Consider the following 17,551-nt stretch of genomic DNA (forward strand, 5'->3'; position numbering starts at 1 on the left):
GACAGGAATAAAGACGCAGACATAGAGAATGGACTTGAGGACACGGGGAGGGGGAAGGGTAAGCTGGGACGAAGTGAGAGAGTGGCATGGACATATATACACTACCAAATGTAAAACAGATAACTAGAGGGAAGCAGCCGCATAGCACAGGGAGACCAGCTTGGTGCTTTGTGACCACCTAGAGGGGTGGGATAGGGAGGGTGGGAGGGAGACGCAAGAGGGAGGGGATAATGGGGATATATGTATATGTATAGCTGATTCACTTTGTTATACAGCAGAAACTAACACACCATTGTAAAGCAATTATACTCCAATAAAGATGTTAAAAAAAAAAAGAAGAATAAATCCACGTCCAGTGCTGAGAAGAGTGCCTGGCCCACAAGCAGTGCTTAGTAAATGGAAGTGTGTCGCATGATTCCACACTGCCTCTCAGGAGGGGAGGCATACAGGTGGTGGTTAATTAGAGTGCTCTGGGAAGAGTGTCTCAGCAGCGGTGAGCAGACAGGGCAGTGGCTAAACACCACCTGAAGACTTGGGGAAGAGAAGAAACTTGACCTGGGTCTGGGGTGAGCGGGAGCTTGATGGCCTTGGGAGGGGAAGCTGGCGTTCCGGGCAGAGGCGCCAGCAGGTGCAGGAGCTCAGAGGTGGGGGGAATGAGGGTGCAGTCAGGCAGCGGGGGGGAGGGGTTGGGGCCGAAGAGGCAAATCGAGTTTCCATCAGGAAGGGCCTTGTCTGCTCTGTAAGGAGTTCAGACTTGACCCTGCAGGTGTGACGGCTCATTCACCAGGGAGGCAGCATGCTCAGGTTGGCTTGTTAGAAAGTCTAGGCTGGTCTAGAAGCCGGGAGGCTGGAGGCCAGGGGAGCAACAGGGAGGCCGCTGCATGCAGCGGTGAGGTGGCGGTGGTCCTACCCAGGGAGGTTATGATGAAGATGGTGGAGAGGAATGAACAAACCACACCAGAGGCAGAAGCTCCGGGAACTGGTGGCTGACTGGGGTGGGGCTGGGGAGAGAAGTGGGAGGGATGGCAGGGTTGGCTGCAGGAGGGCAAGCTCCAGAGGCGAGTGGGCAGAGCTGCTGCCCACCACAGCTGAGGGGAAGACAGCAGGCTGGTTCTGGCATGGTGAGTTCAAGGTGCCCTTGAGGTACCTCGAAGCATTGTTCATACTTATCTTTTATTAAATGTGGGACCCGAAGCAAGGCACCTAACCTCTCAGAGCCTCAGTTTCTCCATCAGCAAAATGGGGTTAAGAATTCTACTTTCTTCATATGATGGTGGTGATATTAGTATACAGTAAGCTCCCAATAACTCTTAGCATCTTTTGTTACTGTGACTACCACTACTGCTGCTATTATCACTATATGGAGGGGTGGCTCACAGGGCGGTCACGATGACTGCCATTTCAGTACACCTTCACCAGAGCCCCTGGCTGCACACTCTGTCTTCAGTTCTTCCTCTGTTCTCTCCCTGACCTATGCTCAAAAGCTGGAGGAGAGATCTTGGGCAGGTCTTAGCTGATGCTAACCCAAACCCTGAGTTTTTTTCAAGGTTAAGGTACTTTATTTTGAGCATGTGTATGGGCGGGTGGTGGAAGGGGTTGAGACTAGGGGCTGGAGAATTACAGATGTTTCAGTGCCCCACCCCCTCCCACGTGATGTGGTTTGGACCAGGTTGAGTGTCTGCGTGTGTGTATGTGGGGAGAAAGGGTGTGCATGTGTGTGTGCGCATGTGTATATGGGCGTGTTCATCCTCCAGGTCTTAAGTCAATTCAGCATTTCAGTTCAGGAACTGTTTTCGGGTCCCCCCCCCCGCACCGTGGGAGTCATGGTGCTGGGTACAGAGGAAGGGATGAGATTGCGGGCTGCCCAATGCACTCCCAGCAGAGGGAGGGTTCAGAGGTATGAGGAGGTAAGGACGACATGGTGGGTCCCATCAGGGCAGCCCAAGCAGGCCCCAGGTACAGAGCAGGGCAGGATCAGGTGGTCAGGGAAGGGGCCCCAGGGCTGGACCCGGAGGTTGATGAGGAAGGACACGGTAGTGGGGATGGTGTGTTCCAGGGCTGGGCAAGGCACGGATAAGCATGACAGCAGGAGCCCTCAGCAGCCTGGGGGTGGGGGGTGGCTGGAGGGGAAACTGTGAGCCAGGGAGCGGTGGCCTAAGAGGCTGGACGGTGGCAGAGGGAGGCCAGGCTGAGCAGGACGTTACCCAGAAAGCACTGGATGGAAGCTGGAGGAAGCTCCTCTCCTGGGCAGGACAGGGGTGATCTCCATCTCCAAAGGCCTATAGGGCCTCAGCTCAGCACTCTTTCCCCCGTGCCCCTCCTCCCGTCTCAGTCAGACCGCTTCTTCCAGGTCCACTGAGACCCTGAGCTCCTCTTCTTTTTAGGGGTTTGGGGCTGCGCCTCAGTCTAGGTGGCTCTGGCCCAGGGTCTTCTTGTGTGGGGCTCCTTCTCCCACCCCTGCCCACCATATCCGAGGCTCCCCTCCTATTCGCTGTGCCAGATCCTGCTCAGGTCTTGTTTTGAAGTTATTTATTTGGTGATTTGCTAGTTCGGCGTCGGACCCTCTCCCTGCCGTAAGCTCCCGACTGCTGCAGGGCGGCATCTGGCTCGCGGTGGGCGCCTTCATAAACATGTGCTGAGTGAATGAAGGGAAGAGCAGGGAGGCGGGGAGCAGGGAGGACCAAATCTCTAAGGAAACACTCAAATCGGCATCGAGAACTTGTTTATTTCCAATCCCAGGCTGTTACATTCAGGAGGTAAAGCCAAAGGCTTTAGAATGTTTCCAAGCAACGAGGTTATATAAACTGAGTCAAGCAATATTGATGCGCTGCTGGCTTTCACGTTCAGAGGTGCTCTGTGGGGGAAGCGGGGACTGCCCTCCCGGGTCCTCTCAGGCTCCCCTGGCACGTCGGGAGCTTTGCTGCAGGGACCAAGCGCTAGGACCTCTGACTTCCAAGAATCTAATCCGTCAGAAAGGGAGAGGCCAGCTTCAGGATGCCCCACGGAGACCCGCCTTCAGGAAAAATCTCACCCTGGAACCAATCAGAAACCTCGGTCTCCCCATCCCACCCCAGCCGGTAGCCAACACTGGCTCGGTCATTAAGACGAGGAATGCAGACCCAGCTCAGACATCCTCCTTCCTCCCGGGAGTCAGCCCCTTCCTCCTTCCTTTTCACATCACTCTGCTCACCTCCCAGGCCTTCTCAAGCCCTTCCACCCCTACAGCCCCAGGCCTGGCCTATTTAGGGCATATGTCCTGGTGTATCAGCCTCCCTGCCTCCAGCGTTGCCCCTGCAAACCTGCTTCCACGTCCACCTCCCTCCTCCCTGCCCCCACCATACCATCTTTCCAAACCGTGATTCTAATCCTGTCATCCCCCTGCTTAAAACCTTCAGGGGCTCTCTGCCACCCTGGAGATGAAGCCCAAGTTTTAGCTTGGTCCTTCCTTATCTATTCTCTTCCTACCTACCCATTGCCCCAGGCCTGTCTCTCCCTCACTTGCATCCTCCGGACCAGCCATGACAAACCATATGATGTTTCCAGAACAGCCCCAGGTTCTGCACTGCGGCAGATGTGACTTCCCCGCTCAGAACCTTCTTCCTCCCCTACCCTGGCATTCTTCCCTGAAGTCACTTCCGGAGTCACCTCCCACAGGAGGCCTTCCCTGATCTCCCCACCCGCAGGCTGGTTAGGTCCAGCAGCCCTCTGGGCTGATGTCCTCACTCATGGTGCCACCCTTGTGTTACAAGTGCCTGTGTCCTCCTGCCCACCTTTCCCCCACCCTGTGGGCTGTGAAGCCTTGAGGGAGGGCTTGTGCCCGATTCACAGCCCTGAACTCTCTGACCTCCACAGGCTCTTAAGGAATGACAGACCTCTAGTTGTTGCAGAAGTTACCAAGATTCAGGGCGGGGAGGCAGACTTAACTTTGCCTAAAACGGCCTCCCATCACCCTCGTTCTGGGGCTATGGAACACGTGGCAGAAGTTAGCCTTGCTCGGAAGAATGCCCTGGGGTGGGCTGCACCCCTGGCGTCCCAGTCAGCATCAGACCTTGACCCTGATGGTCATATAGGCCACCCTGCCTGGGGTCTGTGTCCCGCACTCTTCTCGATACTTGCCTGCACACAGCAACTGCCTTGGGATTCTGATGTAATTGGTCTGAGACAGAGCCAGAGCATCAGGATCGCTTAAAACCCTGCCCAGGTGATTCTAAGCTCAAGAACCCTCATACATAGTCATGCTGGAGTAGTGGTTCTCATGTCTGGTTGTACATTAAAATCACCTGGAGAGTGTCCTGGACCCACCATCCCTGACCCGATAAATCAGAATCCACTGGGGTGGTGGCCATCTAGGCATCAGCACTGAATCCTTTAGGATCCTCCCTCTCTCTCTCCTCCCCTCCCTGTCTTGTCTTTTTTCAGAAACATTTGCTGTGCTCACCCCGTCAAGCCATAGGAGTGCTATGGTGAATCAGATCCTGCCCCTCCTAGGTGGGGGCTGTTAACTCAGGGCTGTTAGGAATGAAAGAGATCGCCCCCGCCCCACCAAAAAAAAACCCACCATAAAGGGAACCTGTCTCACAGCCAGCCTGCCGGGCCCTGCTTCAGCTCCCAGCGCCATCGCCAGCCTGCTGGGAATGAGGAGAAGCGTCCAGCCCTGCCTGGGGACGTCCACGCTGGAGTCTTGTCCTGCTTCCGAGTCAGTTAAGAGGCCTGGCTCTCTGCTCAGTCAGAGATTGGGGCTGTATGGAGTCATTTGGAGGGGGAGCTGTCTGCGGGTTCCCCCAGATCCTGCATCAGGTGGTGGCAGGGCGGGCTGCAGCTCTCGACTTTTCCTTTGCATGTTCAAGGTCTGTGACCATGGAGGCGACTGTGAGCGTGTCTGTCCCAGTCTTGGGGGCAGCTCTGATGAGGGGATGCTAGCAGGAGATTAAGGTCCATTTGACAAAGTCAGCCGGAGCTCTGGGCATTTTTTAGAAAGTTGAGGTAAAATTCACATAACATAAAGTTGAGAACGTAGAGTGAAAAATCCAGTGGCATTTAGTACGTTCACAATGTGGTGCAACTATCACCTCGATCTAGTTCCAAAATGTTTTCATTACCCCAAAAGGAAACTCTATCCCCATTAGCAGTCATTCCCTATTCCCCGCATCCCAGCCCCTGACAACCACCAGTCTGCACTCTGTCTCTATGAATTTACCTATTCTGTATATTTTGTACAAATGGAATCATACAATATGTGGCCTTTCATTTAGCATGTTTTCGAGGTCCATCCACATTTGTACGAGAACTTCATTCCTTTTTATCGCTGAATAATATTCTATTGTACAGATAGACCACGATTCGTTTATCCATTCATCAGTTGATTATGTTTGGGCTATTTCTACCTTTTGGCTATTGGGAAAACTGGGCATTTAAAATTCTTTACATCTATACTCCAAACACCTGCTGACTGGGTGTTCTTAGGCCCTCAGCGATGAGCAGTGGTCTTGGGTGGCTCTTGTCCCTGTACTAATCAAATACTATCTTTGGAGGTTCTAAGGGGGGTATGCATCTTTGGGAGCACCTCTTGTTCCAAATTCTGGCCTCTGACATCTCCATCTCTCTGCACATCTTGCTGGGTGACTCCAGTCTGACCTCTGTACCATCTCACCCCATGTTGTCACCACCCTAATCCTGGGGAGGAGGCTGATGGCTGAGCAACAGGCTGCAGCTGAGCGTTTGGGATGTGAATGGAGAGGGTGGACAACATATTGTGTGGACAGTAGTTTAGAACTGAATTTTATGTGTCACCCTGTAAAAGGAAAAAACACTTTTTCTCTATACTCTCACTTCTGACACCAAATGTGTGGGTTTTTTTCCATACCATGCACTTTGCCAATTCTTGGTGGAGGTTGCCTGGATTTCCTACAACTTAACTCTGACATTAACTGTCCTGAGTCAGCACAGACCCCACAGGTTGAGGGCTCAGTCCCACAAGACTGCCTCCACTTCAGATGCCAGTCACAAATCTCAGGTTGACGTCTGAACTTCTGACTGACTGACTGTAAACTGGGGGCTTCTGCAACCTCCTCCACGGGTTCAGTGATTTGCTGGAATGGCTCACAGAACTCAGGAGAGCACTTTACTTACTATTACTGATTCATTATGAAGGATGATAAAGGATACACATGGACAGCCAGAAGAGGAGATACATGGGGTGAGGTCTGGATGGGTCCTGAGCACAGGAGTTTCTGTCCCAGTGGAGTTTGGGGTACACCACCCTCAGGGGCATGGATGTGTTCTTGTTCACCAACCTGGAAGCTTTCTGAGCCCCTTCGATTAGGGTTTTCTGGAGACTTCATGATTCATTAAAGCATTGGCCATGGGTGGTTAACTTCATCTCCAGCCCCTCTTCCCTCCCTGGAGGTCAGGGAAGCGGTTAAGTTACAACCCTCCAATCAATGGTTAGTTCCTCTGGCAACCGGCCCCCATCCTTAGGGGCTTTCCAAAAGTCACCTCATAACATAATATAACATAACATTAACAGGTGTAGTTGAAAGAGGGTTGTTATGAATAATAAAAGCTGCTCCTTTCACCTTTACAGATCGGAGTTATTTCAGGAACTGGGCACAAAAACCAAATATTACAACAGAAGATGCTGCTACCCTGCTCTTATCACTTAGGAAATTACAAGTGTTTTAGCTCTGTGCCAGGAACCGGGAACAAGACCAAATAGATATATTTCTTACATCACAATAGCACATCGTCCTAAAACTTCATACACACACACATGCACAGGAACTTCTCATGGACATTGTCTGCCCATAGGCTTCAGATGGATGTCTCCCACATCCATCTTCTTTTCCTTCTCAAATTCCTTCCATCCAGTATTTACAGCTGCTAACAAATGACTCCGTTTGGAGTAATGTAGAATCCCATCTCCTCCTGTCCTTATAAACCATGTCCTGAGGTGGGAAGGAGATGGGATAGGGATGCCCCCCCCAAAAAGTTGATTTTATTTTTCTTCTGAATCCCAATAAGCCTTCTCTCCATGATAGGAATTCTACCATATTTCTTGGCCAACTGACTCAAAAGCCCACCAGCTTTAAAAACAACATGAAAAAAGTCTGCTTATAACACTAGGTGCCCAGCATCATGGGGGTAACCCTACCACTACCCTACCTCTACCCTACCAGTGGTAACCCTACCACTTTGTACACAGGCGGTGGGATGGGGTCAGTGCAAACCTGGAGGTGCCTCTGAAATTAGCCACTTAGTCCTTTCTGGTAAATCCTGATGGTGACTTCAGTTTGTTTGTTGTTGTATTTTTTTTAAAGCTTACTTGTTGATAATGGCTAGGAGCTGGGCTTTCACTCTGAGCAATTTGGAGACCATTAGATGCTTCTGAGCAGAGAAGGGACATGCCTTGACTTCAAGTCTGAATGGACTTCTCGGGTTGCTGTGAATGAATACATGTAGGGGTCGAGGAGGCCCCTAGTTAGAAGGCAGCTTCAGTACTGCAGGTGAGAGGTGACGATGGCTTTGGCCACAAAAGAGATGATTTAGGGGGTCAGAAGTGATTGGATAATGGGTGTGTTGGAAGGCAGAAATGACAGCTTCTGCTGGTAGCTAGGACGTAGAATGTGAGAAAAAGAGAGAGTCAGAGATGACTTCAGACTTTTTGGCCTGAGTGACTGCAAAGGTGGGGCTGGCATTTCCTGAGGTGGGTAAAAATGCGGGGTGTGGAGCAGGTTTGGGATGGGAGGGGAGCAGGAGTTTGGTTTGAGAACGCACTTCAGGTGAGTCCTGGACGTCCAAGTGGAGGTGGAATAAGCACTGATACCTGAGACGAACCCAGCAGTGGCAGGGAGGGAGGTGATGGAAGGCAGGAGCACCATACGTGAGGGCTTAATGATCATCCCCCTGCCCCCTCCCCCCAGAATTAACAGGAAAAGTAAATGGGGAGGGGGTGGAAATCACACATTGGGCCAAGACGGAGCTTCCGAGAGTTTCTGGAAGAAGGGGACACCAAGGCCCAGAGACTGCAGATGGTTTGCTCAGGCTCACTCTCCAAGCTGGTGACAGAGCTGAGACAGAGCTGGTTCTTTGGGCCCCTGGCCACCCCCTACTCTTTCTAACATACCAGGCTGCCTATCGGCTCTGGGTTTCGAAGGCTGCACCCTGTGGACTGAAGGCAGGCCAGCTGAGGCTGGGGGATTCTGTTTTGTTTTCTCCAGGTCACCATCCTCGTCAGCCTGGCCCTAGCTTTCCTCGCCTGCATCGTGTTCCTGGTGGTTTACAAAGCCTTCACCTATGACCACAGCTGCCCAGAAGGATTTGTCTATAAGGTAAGGGGCTTCTGGCAGGGGAGTGGCCCAGGTGACTGTCAGCTTCAATTAAAGGGTTTATCAATGTCTTCTTTTCACTGACATTTAAATTCTGGGTATGGCAACCTCCCTACAGACTGTTTAAAATGCAATATGTGTCCGAAGAAAATGAAAACACTAATTTGAAAAGATACATGCACCCCAATGTCTATAGCAGCATTATTTACAATAGCCAAGATATGGAAGCAACCTAAGTGTCCATCAGTGATGTATGGATAAGGAAGACGTGGTACATATATACAATGGAATAGTATTCAGCCACAAAAAGAATGAAAATTTGCCATTTGCAGCAACATGGATGGACTTGGAGGGTATTATGCTACGTGAAATAAGTCAGACAGAGAAAGACAAATACTGTATGATATCACTTGCATGTGGAATCTAAAAAATACATCAAACTAGTAAATATAACATAAAAGGAACAGACTCACAGATATAGAGAACAAACTAGTGGTTACCAGTGCAGAGAGGGAAGTAGGGAGGGGGAAGAGAGGGGTAGGGGATTTAAAAGTACAAACTACTATGTGTAAAATAAGTAAGTTGTAATGATATATTGTACAGCACAGGGAATATAGCCAATATTTTATACTAACTATAAATGTAGAAATTGTGACTCATGAAATTATACACCTGACACTTATAAAATATGGTAAATCAACTATACCTCAATAAAAAAGAAAACTTTATGCACTCAATAAAGGCGTTGAAATATGTTAAAAAGTTAGTATAAAGAAATGTATAAGTAACACCAAAACAAAACTGATGGTGGCAATCTAAAATTATTTTCTAAAAAGTTGTATATTCACAATAAATTTTGATATGAAATAAAAAATTACAAGGAAAAAGAAGTCATATATGCCTGGCAAGGAGTTTTCAGGCTTGCATGAAGGACTTGGTCTCAAGTAGGCAGTAGAGGGCCTCCTCCCAGATGGCCTCGCTTCGCACTGCCCATCCGCATCTGGGAGAGCTCACTCCTGCTCCAAGTAGACTGTTCCGTCTCCAGAGCGCTCCGCCTAGGTGTGAGTCTTCCTGGTTGGATGGCTGGTTTCTTATCCCTGCAGAGACGTGAAGACAGGGAGCAGAGCTTCTGAGGTGGCCTCCCCCAGTCCTGCAGCTGGGCCTTTTCTCCATCACCTTCACTCTGATTGTGTTCCTTCCCTTGAAAAACTGAACTGGCTGCATGAGCCCCGGTCATCCCCTCGCCCCTCTGAGCCTCAGGTTTCTCGCCTGCAATGGGCGTCAATAATGTCTGCCCACAGGATTTTGGAGGAAATTTAAGTAAAATCGGTCAGCAAAGGGCCTGCTAGATATTGGGCTCTTGACAATTGTTAGTGGTAGTAACATTTCAGAGCTGAAACGAATATTTATAAATTACCATTTACTGAGTACCCATTATATGTCACCCCCTTCCTAGACATTTTCATAAGCAGTATCTCAGTTGAGCTCTCCACCCATTCTGAAAAACAGGTTTTATTGCCCCCATTTTACATCTGAGGAAACGGAGATTAAGAGCGTTTTGTTATGAGTTTTCTAAGACATCACAGATGTTATGTTTCAAAGTGAGGGAGTCAAATGGGGACTGTTCTGTCTTAAAAACACATGTCCTTTGGTTCTGCTACATGACTTCCTAAGATGACATTTTTAGTTGTTAGAAGCTGACGTTCTGAAAGATTGGCAACAACTGTCAATAGGAGACAGTGGAATAAACTATGATGTATCCGCACAATGGAATTTCAAACAACTGTGAAAATGAGTGGGGCGGGGGGAGCTCCAGACATGGACACAGAATACCCTCCAGGATAATAGTGAAGAAAAAAAGGTGCTACGTTTGAGTGAGAAAAGGGGAGGTCAGGGAGATTTACTTCTATTTTCAGAAAGAAATTCTGGACGGATAAATTTAAAAAACTAAAAAATGGTGACTCAGATGGGCAGGGAGGGAACAGAAAGAATAGGGTTGGGAGCAAGGCTTCTCTGGATGTATCTTGCTATTCATTCGTCCTTGATGTGTATCAATGTTTGATGTATTTGTAAAAATAAATAAAAAAATAATAATTCCTGAAATTAGAAACAAGCTAAAATCTAGCTGTATATCAAGTTGGGAACATAAACTTACCAAGGAAATAAATATTCCAAATGACTGTAGAATGCAGTATATTGACTGTACACCCTCAGTGGAATATATTCTAAGGACACAGAGAGCTGCAGAGAAATCCTATAGTTCCTTCAGTAGTCTAACTATTACTCATAATATTGCGGTTGTTTTGTGACTATTTGATATATATTGTAGGATCATGCAAATATATAATTATATTAATGTTGTCAGGTACCAAGGCTTTTGGTATGAGAGAAAAGAGTTACAACTATCCAATCAAGGGAACGAAATGCACAGCGATTGGCTGCAGGCAATGGCCCAGAGAAGCAGTTAGGGGATGGGAGAAGCAGCCAGGTAAAGAGCTGCCAACAGTGTCCACTGTAACCCCACAGTCAGTAAGCAGAGGATGTTGACCTTGAATTAGTATCAGCATCAGCTTCCTCCCTCCCTCTCTCTCCCTTTTTCTTTCTTTCTTTTCTTTCTCTCTTTCTCCCTTCCTTCCTTCCTTCTTTCTCTTTCTTTCCCTTCCTTCCTTTCTTTCTTTCTCTTTTTCTCTTTCTTTCTTTCCTTCTTTCTTTCTTTTTCTTTTTTCTTTCTACCTTCCTTCCTCTCTCTCTCTCCCTCCCTCCCTCCATCTCTCCTTCTCCCTCCCTCCTTCCCTTCCTTCCTTCCTTCCTTCCTCTCTCTCCCTCCATCCCTCCCTTCCTCCCTCTCTCCCTCCCTTCCTCCCTCTCTCCCTCCCTTTCTTTCTTTCTTTCTTTTCTTTTCTTTCTCTCTTTCTTCCTTCCTTCCTCTCTCTCTCTCTCCCTCCCTCCATCTCTCCCTCTCCCTCCCTTCCTCCCTCCTTCCCTTCCTCCCTTCCTCCCTTCCTTCCTTTCTTCCTTCCTCTCTCTCTCCCTCCATCCCTCCCTCCTTCTCTCTCTCTCTCCCTTCCTTCCTTCCTTCCTTCCTTCCTTCCTTCCTTCCTTCCTTCCTTCCTCTCTCTCCCTCCATCCCTCCCTTCCTCCCCCTCTCCCTCCCTTTCTTTCTTCCTTTCTTTCTTCCTTCCTTCCTTCCTTTCTTTCTTCCTTCCTTTCTTTCTGTTTCTTTCTTTCTTCCTTTCTCTTTCTTTCTTTCTTTCTTTCTTTCTTCCTTCCTTCCTCCCTCTCTCTCTCTCCCTCCCGCCCTCCATCTCTCCCTCTCCCTCCCTCCCTCCCTCCTTCCCTTCCTTCCTTCCTTCCTTCCTCTCTCTCTCCCTCCATCCCTCCCTCTCTCTCTCTCTTCCTTCCTTCCTTTCTTTCTTTCTTTCTTCTTTATTTTTATTGAGGTGTAATTGGCATATAACATTATATTAGTTTCAGGTGTACAACATAATGATTCAATATTTGTATATATTGCAGAATAATCACCACTCTACCTCTAGTTAACATCCATCACCCTGTAGAGTTGCAAATTTTTTTCTCGTGATGAGAACTTTTAAGATCTACTCTATTAGCAACTTCCAAAAATGCAACTTTCAGTATTATTAATTACAGTCACCACGCTATGCATTACATTCCCAGGACTTATTTATTTTATAACTGGAAATTTGTACCTGTTGACCACCTTCACCCATCTCTCCTACCCCCTCTCCACCCCTGGGAACCTACCACCTAGCATCAGGTTAGTTTCTTCTGGCTTCAAGTAGGTGGCAGCTTTGATGATGGTGATGACGCTGGGGAAAGCCTGATGAGGGCCAGGCGCAGGCCAGGTACCATCCCCGGCCCTCTGGCTGAGAGCCTGGCGTGCCTGTGGCCCCCAGGTGGGGGGGCCGTGTTGCAGGGCGGGTTGGAAGCAGTCCGCTGAGCTACCCCTGACTCTATCTCTCTCTTCCCCAGCACAAGCGCTGTATCCCGGCCTCCCTGGATGCTTATTACTCATCCCAGGACCCCAGTTCCAGAAGCCGCTTCTACACGGTCATCAGCCACTACAGCGTGGCCAAGCAGAGCACTGCCCGGGCCATCGGGCCGTGGCTGTCGGCAGCCGCCGTCATCCACGAGCCCAAGCCGCCCAAGACCCAGGGCCATTAGAGGCCCACCCCCAGCCAGAATCGGGGGCGGAGAGGGGGACCCCCGTGGGCTAAGCCAAGCTCCAGTTACAAGACAACACTGAACTCCCGGGATATGGGGGCGGGGGTGGGGCCGGGGGTGGGTGGGTGGGATCTCACCGAAAATCTCCTGCACTGGAGCTGTCTGAATCAATATTTCTTTTCGTCCTTTGGTGTGGTTGATTCGTCCCCGAGTCAGGCTCATGTACAAAGGCATGTTTCGTGTTGACTGTTCCCATGTAAGATATTTTCAAAGCCACTGCTTATTATTTGTTAGGAAAATTTAAAAACAGAAGAGGAAAGAAACAAAATGAACAAAAAAGGGTTAGACCGGCTGCACCTGGAAGACACTGAAGGGTAGTAAAGAGCACAGATGCCCTGGGCTTCTTAGACGAGAGATGGTAGCTTCAGCGTGAGCTGCGGAAGGTATAGAACTTGTGAGTGATGCAGGCGGGGCTGCTTGCTTGGCCTCCGGTCTGCGGGGGAGGAATACCGGAAGTTAGGAACTGCTGAGTTGGAGAGAAGGACTGATTGTGGCATGTGTAAGCCCAGGACGCATACAACCCAGAGAGAAAAGCCTCCGCCGCGTCGCGTGTTTTGCAAAGTGAGCACAAACTTGTCTGTGTGGGCACCGGAGCTGGGGCCGCGCTGCCTGGCCTAGGGATGTGTAGGGTATAAGCAAACACTGAACAGCGGGCAGACTTTCTTTGTCTTTCTCTTGTGTTTCTAGCCCTACACCTGGGTACTGCCCAGGAGACAGAAGGGGTAGAAAGAGAAGGAAGGAGAGGCTGCAGGAAGAAGAAGACACAGCGTGGGCATGTGACATTTGGCCAAGCTATAAGCACGGCACCCAAGTTTAAAATTTGTGTCTGTTTGCTGTTTCCCAAAGTGCTAATAACACTAGGAAGAACAGGAAGGGTCCTAACCAGGAACCTCAGGTGACGGCCAGGGAGACTTTCCATTGGGGCTGCAGCAAAGCCAAATCATTTCTAAAGGAAGCTAAGACCTGTGGCCGTCTTTTGGCCACTCCATTGTGTTGACAGGGGGCACCGTCCAAACTCCTCAGTCTGGTTCTGGAAAATCCTAGCCAGGAGGCAGCATCCGACATTGCCCAGGCCTCCCGTGGCCCTGGACCCACCTCAGGCGCTCCCATGCGGCTCTCCAGCAAACGTTTTGGGGAGACCCCCTCTGTGTGGTGTTGGCTCCAGGTCCAGCAAAGCCAGAACTGGCTGGGAAAGGCTATATGAGATGTGGTACTGGTTCCCCACGAAGCTCAAACAGGCCATTTAAAGGGCATTTTGTTGTGTGTGGCTTGCTATGATGCTGAAATCATCGTACATAATAGCTGGGTAATAAGACAAGCATAGCTCAAACTAGTCTGCTGAAAGCTATCATCTGACTTTTCCTCCCTCCCCATCCCCACCCTTCAGTCACCTCGAGTCACTTGTAAATTCATTGGTCACCTAAAGCGGAATAACAAGTTGTCCCTAGCAAAACTGCTGAGCGCTTTATAATTTTGTGGTGTATTTTTGTCAGTAGGTAGCAGAGGCTGAAGTATTTTTTGGTGTAATCCTTGGACTTTTCTGACAGGAAAAAAATAAAGATAGATGTGTCTGAGAGTCTTGACCTTCCTTTTGAATTTTTCTTTATCTTCTGCTCAGTGAGCCTGGTGGGGAAGATGCTGGGGGCAGGGGTCCCCGAGGATGGGTGAGCTCTGGGGGCAGAGTGTCCTGTTAGGCTGGGGCTGGAACTGGGCTGCGGAGGGACCTCCATCCTCAGCCGACGGGGCCTGAAATGATGCTGAGGTCAAAGGCAAGGACCAAGAGATGCACCTGGCTCTTGTCTTGCAGCCCAACGTCCTTCATCCTATGAGCACCTGCAGAGGGCTAGGCTGTGCTGGGCATGGGGCATTCAGCCACGAATGACACATATTCACTCCCTGAAGTCTGGAGGTAGAGTCGGATGTGGAAACAGACATTGGCACAAGAAGAGTCTGAGGGTGCCATTGACAGAATGCATTTGGCCAACAGCTTAAGGAGGAAGCTGGTGGGTGATGAGTGGTCCCTTTTCATAAAGAGCTTATTTAAGGCTTATTATTACCTAGGCAGATAGAGATTATTGGTCCCCATTTGACAGATGAAGAGACTGAGGCTCAGAGGGATGGAGAGATGCCCTGGGGCTACAGCAGATGAGCTGGGATTCAAACCCATGTGTGTGTGACTACTTTATCCCCCTCGACTGCTTCTGTAAGACCCCGAGCAATACTGTCAAGGTTCATGCCTCAGAAAGTCAAGTCACACTTAGAAAAGCGAACTAGCTTATTCTCAGCCTGAATTCAGTATCAGCAGTGAATGTTAAGGATAGCAAACATTTAAAGGTCCCTTTCTACATTGCAAGCACTAAGCGCTTTGAGCATCTTGGTTCCTGTGACCCTTCCCCCAGCTCCGTGAGGTAGGTACCCCCATACTCGACATCACTGTCGTCGTGTCATCATCACCCCTATTTTGAGATGAAAGAGCAGCGCAGCACCTCCACACGAGGCTGAAGTTAGGAAGCGGCTGAGTCGTGATTCCAACCCACGTATTTGGGTACCAGCTTCTCAACCACAGTGCCATTCCAGCAGTAACCGCTTATCTCTGCCTTTTGCTTGGGAGGTTCTAGTTTGTGTTCACAACTCTTCTCAACCTCAGATGGCAGACCACTGGGGGAGAGGTCAAGATTGACTGTGGGCAGAGCTGGAAGCTGATGCCCCAGGCTCATTGCTGCACTGGGGGGGGTGGCCTTGCAGGCATCGCTGGAGGGAGGGAGGAGAGAGGTAGCACGGCTCCTGCACAAAGGCGGCTGAGCACAAACGGGCCTTAGGCAGCCCCACCTGCACCCGTAAGGCCTCAGACTGCAGCCTCTGTTCAGGGCCTGGTGAGCTGCGCAGGCAGGGCCAGGCTGTGGGCTGGCCTCCCACTCTCAGAGGCAGCCTCATCCATATGGCCAATGCATAAACACCCACTATTTTTCTCAATTGCACGAAGTCAGCTAAAGACTTAATGAACACATGTTCAAACATTCTGTCATAAATGGATTTGCCACTCCGTTGCCTCAAAAAATAAACCCAAGCTGTCTTTTCTCTGGAATGAACAGGCTCTGGGAGTGTGACCGGAAGGAAGGGAGAACGTCAGGGGCAGGAGACGGGGACAGAGGTTTCTGATCTTAGGAGCGACCCTGGGGCCATGTGCTATTCCTGGCGGAGTTGGAATTTTCTCATCAGAAAAAAAAGAGGATGCTTAACTCCTCCCACAAATATCCACGGAGTGGGAGATTGGTTCTAGAAGAGTTTAACCAAAGGGGGTTTGGTCGGGGGAAAGCTGCCCTGGGTTTTGCAGGGCGCTGCTGGCTGACAAAGGGCCAAAGGGAACCAGGAGATGGTGATAAAAACAGTGCCTTGGTTTGTAGAACAAGATCTGTTTGTGGCTTTTGCACATTTTTTAATCTGCTCTCCAGCAGTGGGAACCTCTCTCAAGAGGCTCACAGTTTATGGGGAGGTCAGACAATCAGGTGTGCAGGAGAGGAACTGGGACAGGAGTTCTCAGGAGGGGAGATTGTGGCAGTGGGGTGCCAGCCTGGGGTTCTTGGAGGAACTGAACTTAGACCTGGGCCTTGAAGGATCGATTGCATTTTGACAGGAAGAAATCAGGAGGTGGAGAGAAGACACCGCAGAGCTGTCCTCCCAGGCCATGGGAACAGCGTCATAAAGGTGCAGAGGGGACAGCCCGAGGCTGCCCCTCACAGATGCCCCTGGGATGTCTCCCCAGTGCCGGTGCTGGATGAAAAGATTAAGCAGGCACAGGAAGCTGCTGCCACTGCCCTGGGGCTCACGGTCCAGGCCAGGGAGAGGGGGAGGGAGATAAATGAAGACACAATTGCTTCACCTTGGGGAGAGGCAGGAATGGCGCCTGGGGTGATCCCAGCAGTCAATCAGGTTTGAACATATTAAGGAGATGTACATTTTTCTGGAAAATTGAAAGACCACTTGGAGCTGCTGTGAATCACTTTATCCCCCCTCCACCCCTATGATGGGCTCTAATCCCAGGGGGAACTCATGTGGAGGAAGAATTAGAAATAAATCTCCGATAATTTTTTCAAGAAGTACACAACACCGCCTCTTTAGAAAAATAGCTCTCGGGAACCGTTGAAGGCTGGTTTCCTTGGCAACATCAATGCCATGAGATGCAGTCTGGCACAGAGGGGTGTTCATCTGACTCTGCTCTTTTGTCAGAAATGATGTGTTTCTGAGAACCCAGCCCCAGAGACCATGAGTCCGAGTTGCCCTGAGAGATGGCCACACTTCTTTCAGACTCTCTGCTCTGTCTCTTCTCTGTCTTATGTGTCCTTGTCCATGCCTCTGCCTCCCTGTCTCCTTCCAAGGGAAACGGTGTCTGGAGGTGCGGACTGACTTGCTGTAACTTATGCTTCAATTCTAGGTCCATGGTGGGCTCTGTGCTGGGTTTGGGCTGGGTGTGAAGTGGGGTGCGTAGCAGAGGGTGAGACAGCCCTGGAGGAGCGTGGCTCCCAGGCTCTGCTCCTTCCTCCTGGCTCTGCAGCCTTGGCCAGTTCCCTTCCTCTCTCTAAGCTGCAGCTTCCCAATCTCTAAAACAGGCATAATAATTGTATCTACCTCGTTTTGCAAGAATGCAATGAAATAATAAATTTCTGCCTGTAGCAGGCACTCAACAAATTGTGGCTGCTATATCTTAATAAGTCTCACTCAGACTCAGTTTCCTCATTTGTAAATTGGAATTATTTATAAATAACCCCCCCCCAATAGGGTTGCTGTGGCTTAAAATAATGCAGTGGCTGTGAAGTGCCCGTAGCCCAGAAGTCGATTACCTCCCATGGGCCCTTAGGAAGCTCATGGGCACACCCTTTTCTTTCCAGGCCTCCCAGAGATCGTCAGAGAAGACTCCCTGACACACTATCTTCCTCTGTCTACTAACAGTTTTTATTTGCTAAACTAAGACACAAATATATCATTTT

General features: G+C 49.8%; 1 protein-coding gene across 1 annotated transcript in view; it reads left to right on the plus strand.

Annotated features, from left to right (window-relative positions):
- NSG2 (neuronal vesicle trafficking associated 2) overlaps positions 1 to 12,611 on the plus strand; it is a 58,459-nt gene extending 45,848 nt beyond the window's left edge. Inside the window, exons 4-5 of the mRNA XM_082381120.1 lie at positions 8,217 to 8,327; positions 12,315 to 12,611. Of these exons, the coding sequence (XP_082237246.1) occupies positions 8,217 to 8,327; positions 12,315 to 12,506 (303 nt within the window). The 3' untranslated portion in view covers positions 12,507 to 12,611. The remainder of the gene's footprint in view (positions 1 to 8,216; positions 8,328 to 12,314) is intronic.
- Positions 12,612 to 17,551: the final 4,940 nt, after the last annotated feature.

This window comes from Balaenoptera borealis, assembly GCF_965194805.1.
Source record: "Balaenoptera borealis genome assembly, chromosome: 2".
Taxonomy (NCBI): domain Eukaryota; kingdom Metazoa; phylum Chordata; class Mammalia; order Artiodactyla; family Balaenopteridae; genus Balaenoptera; species Balaenoptera borealis.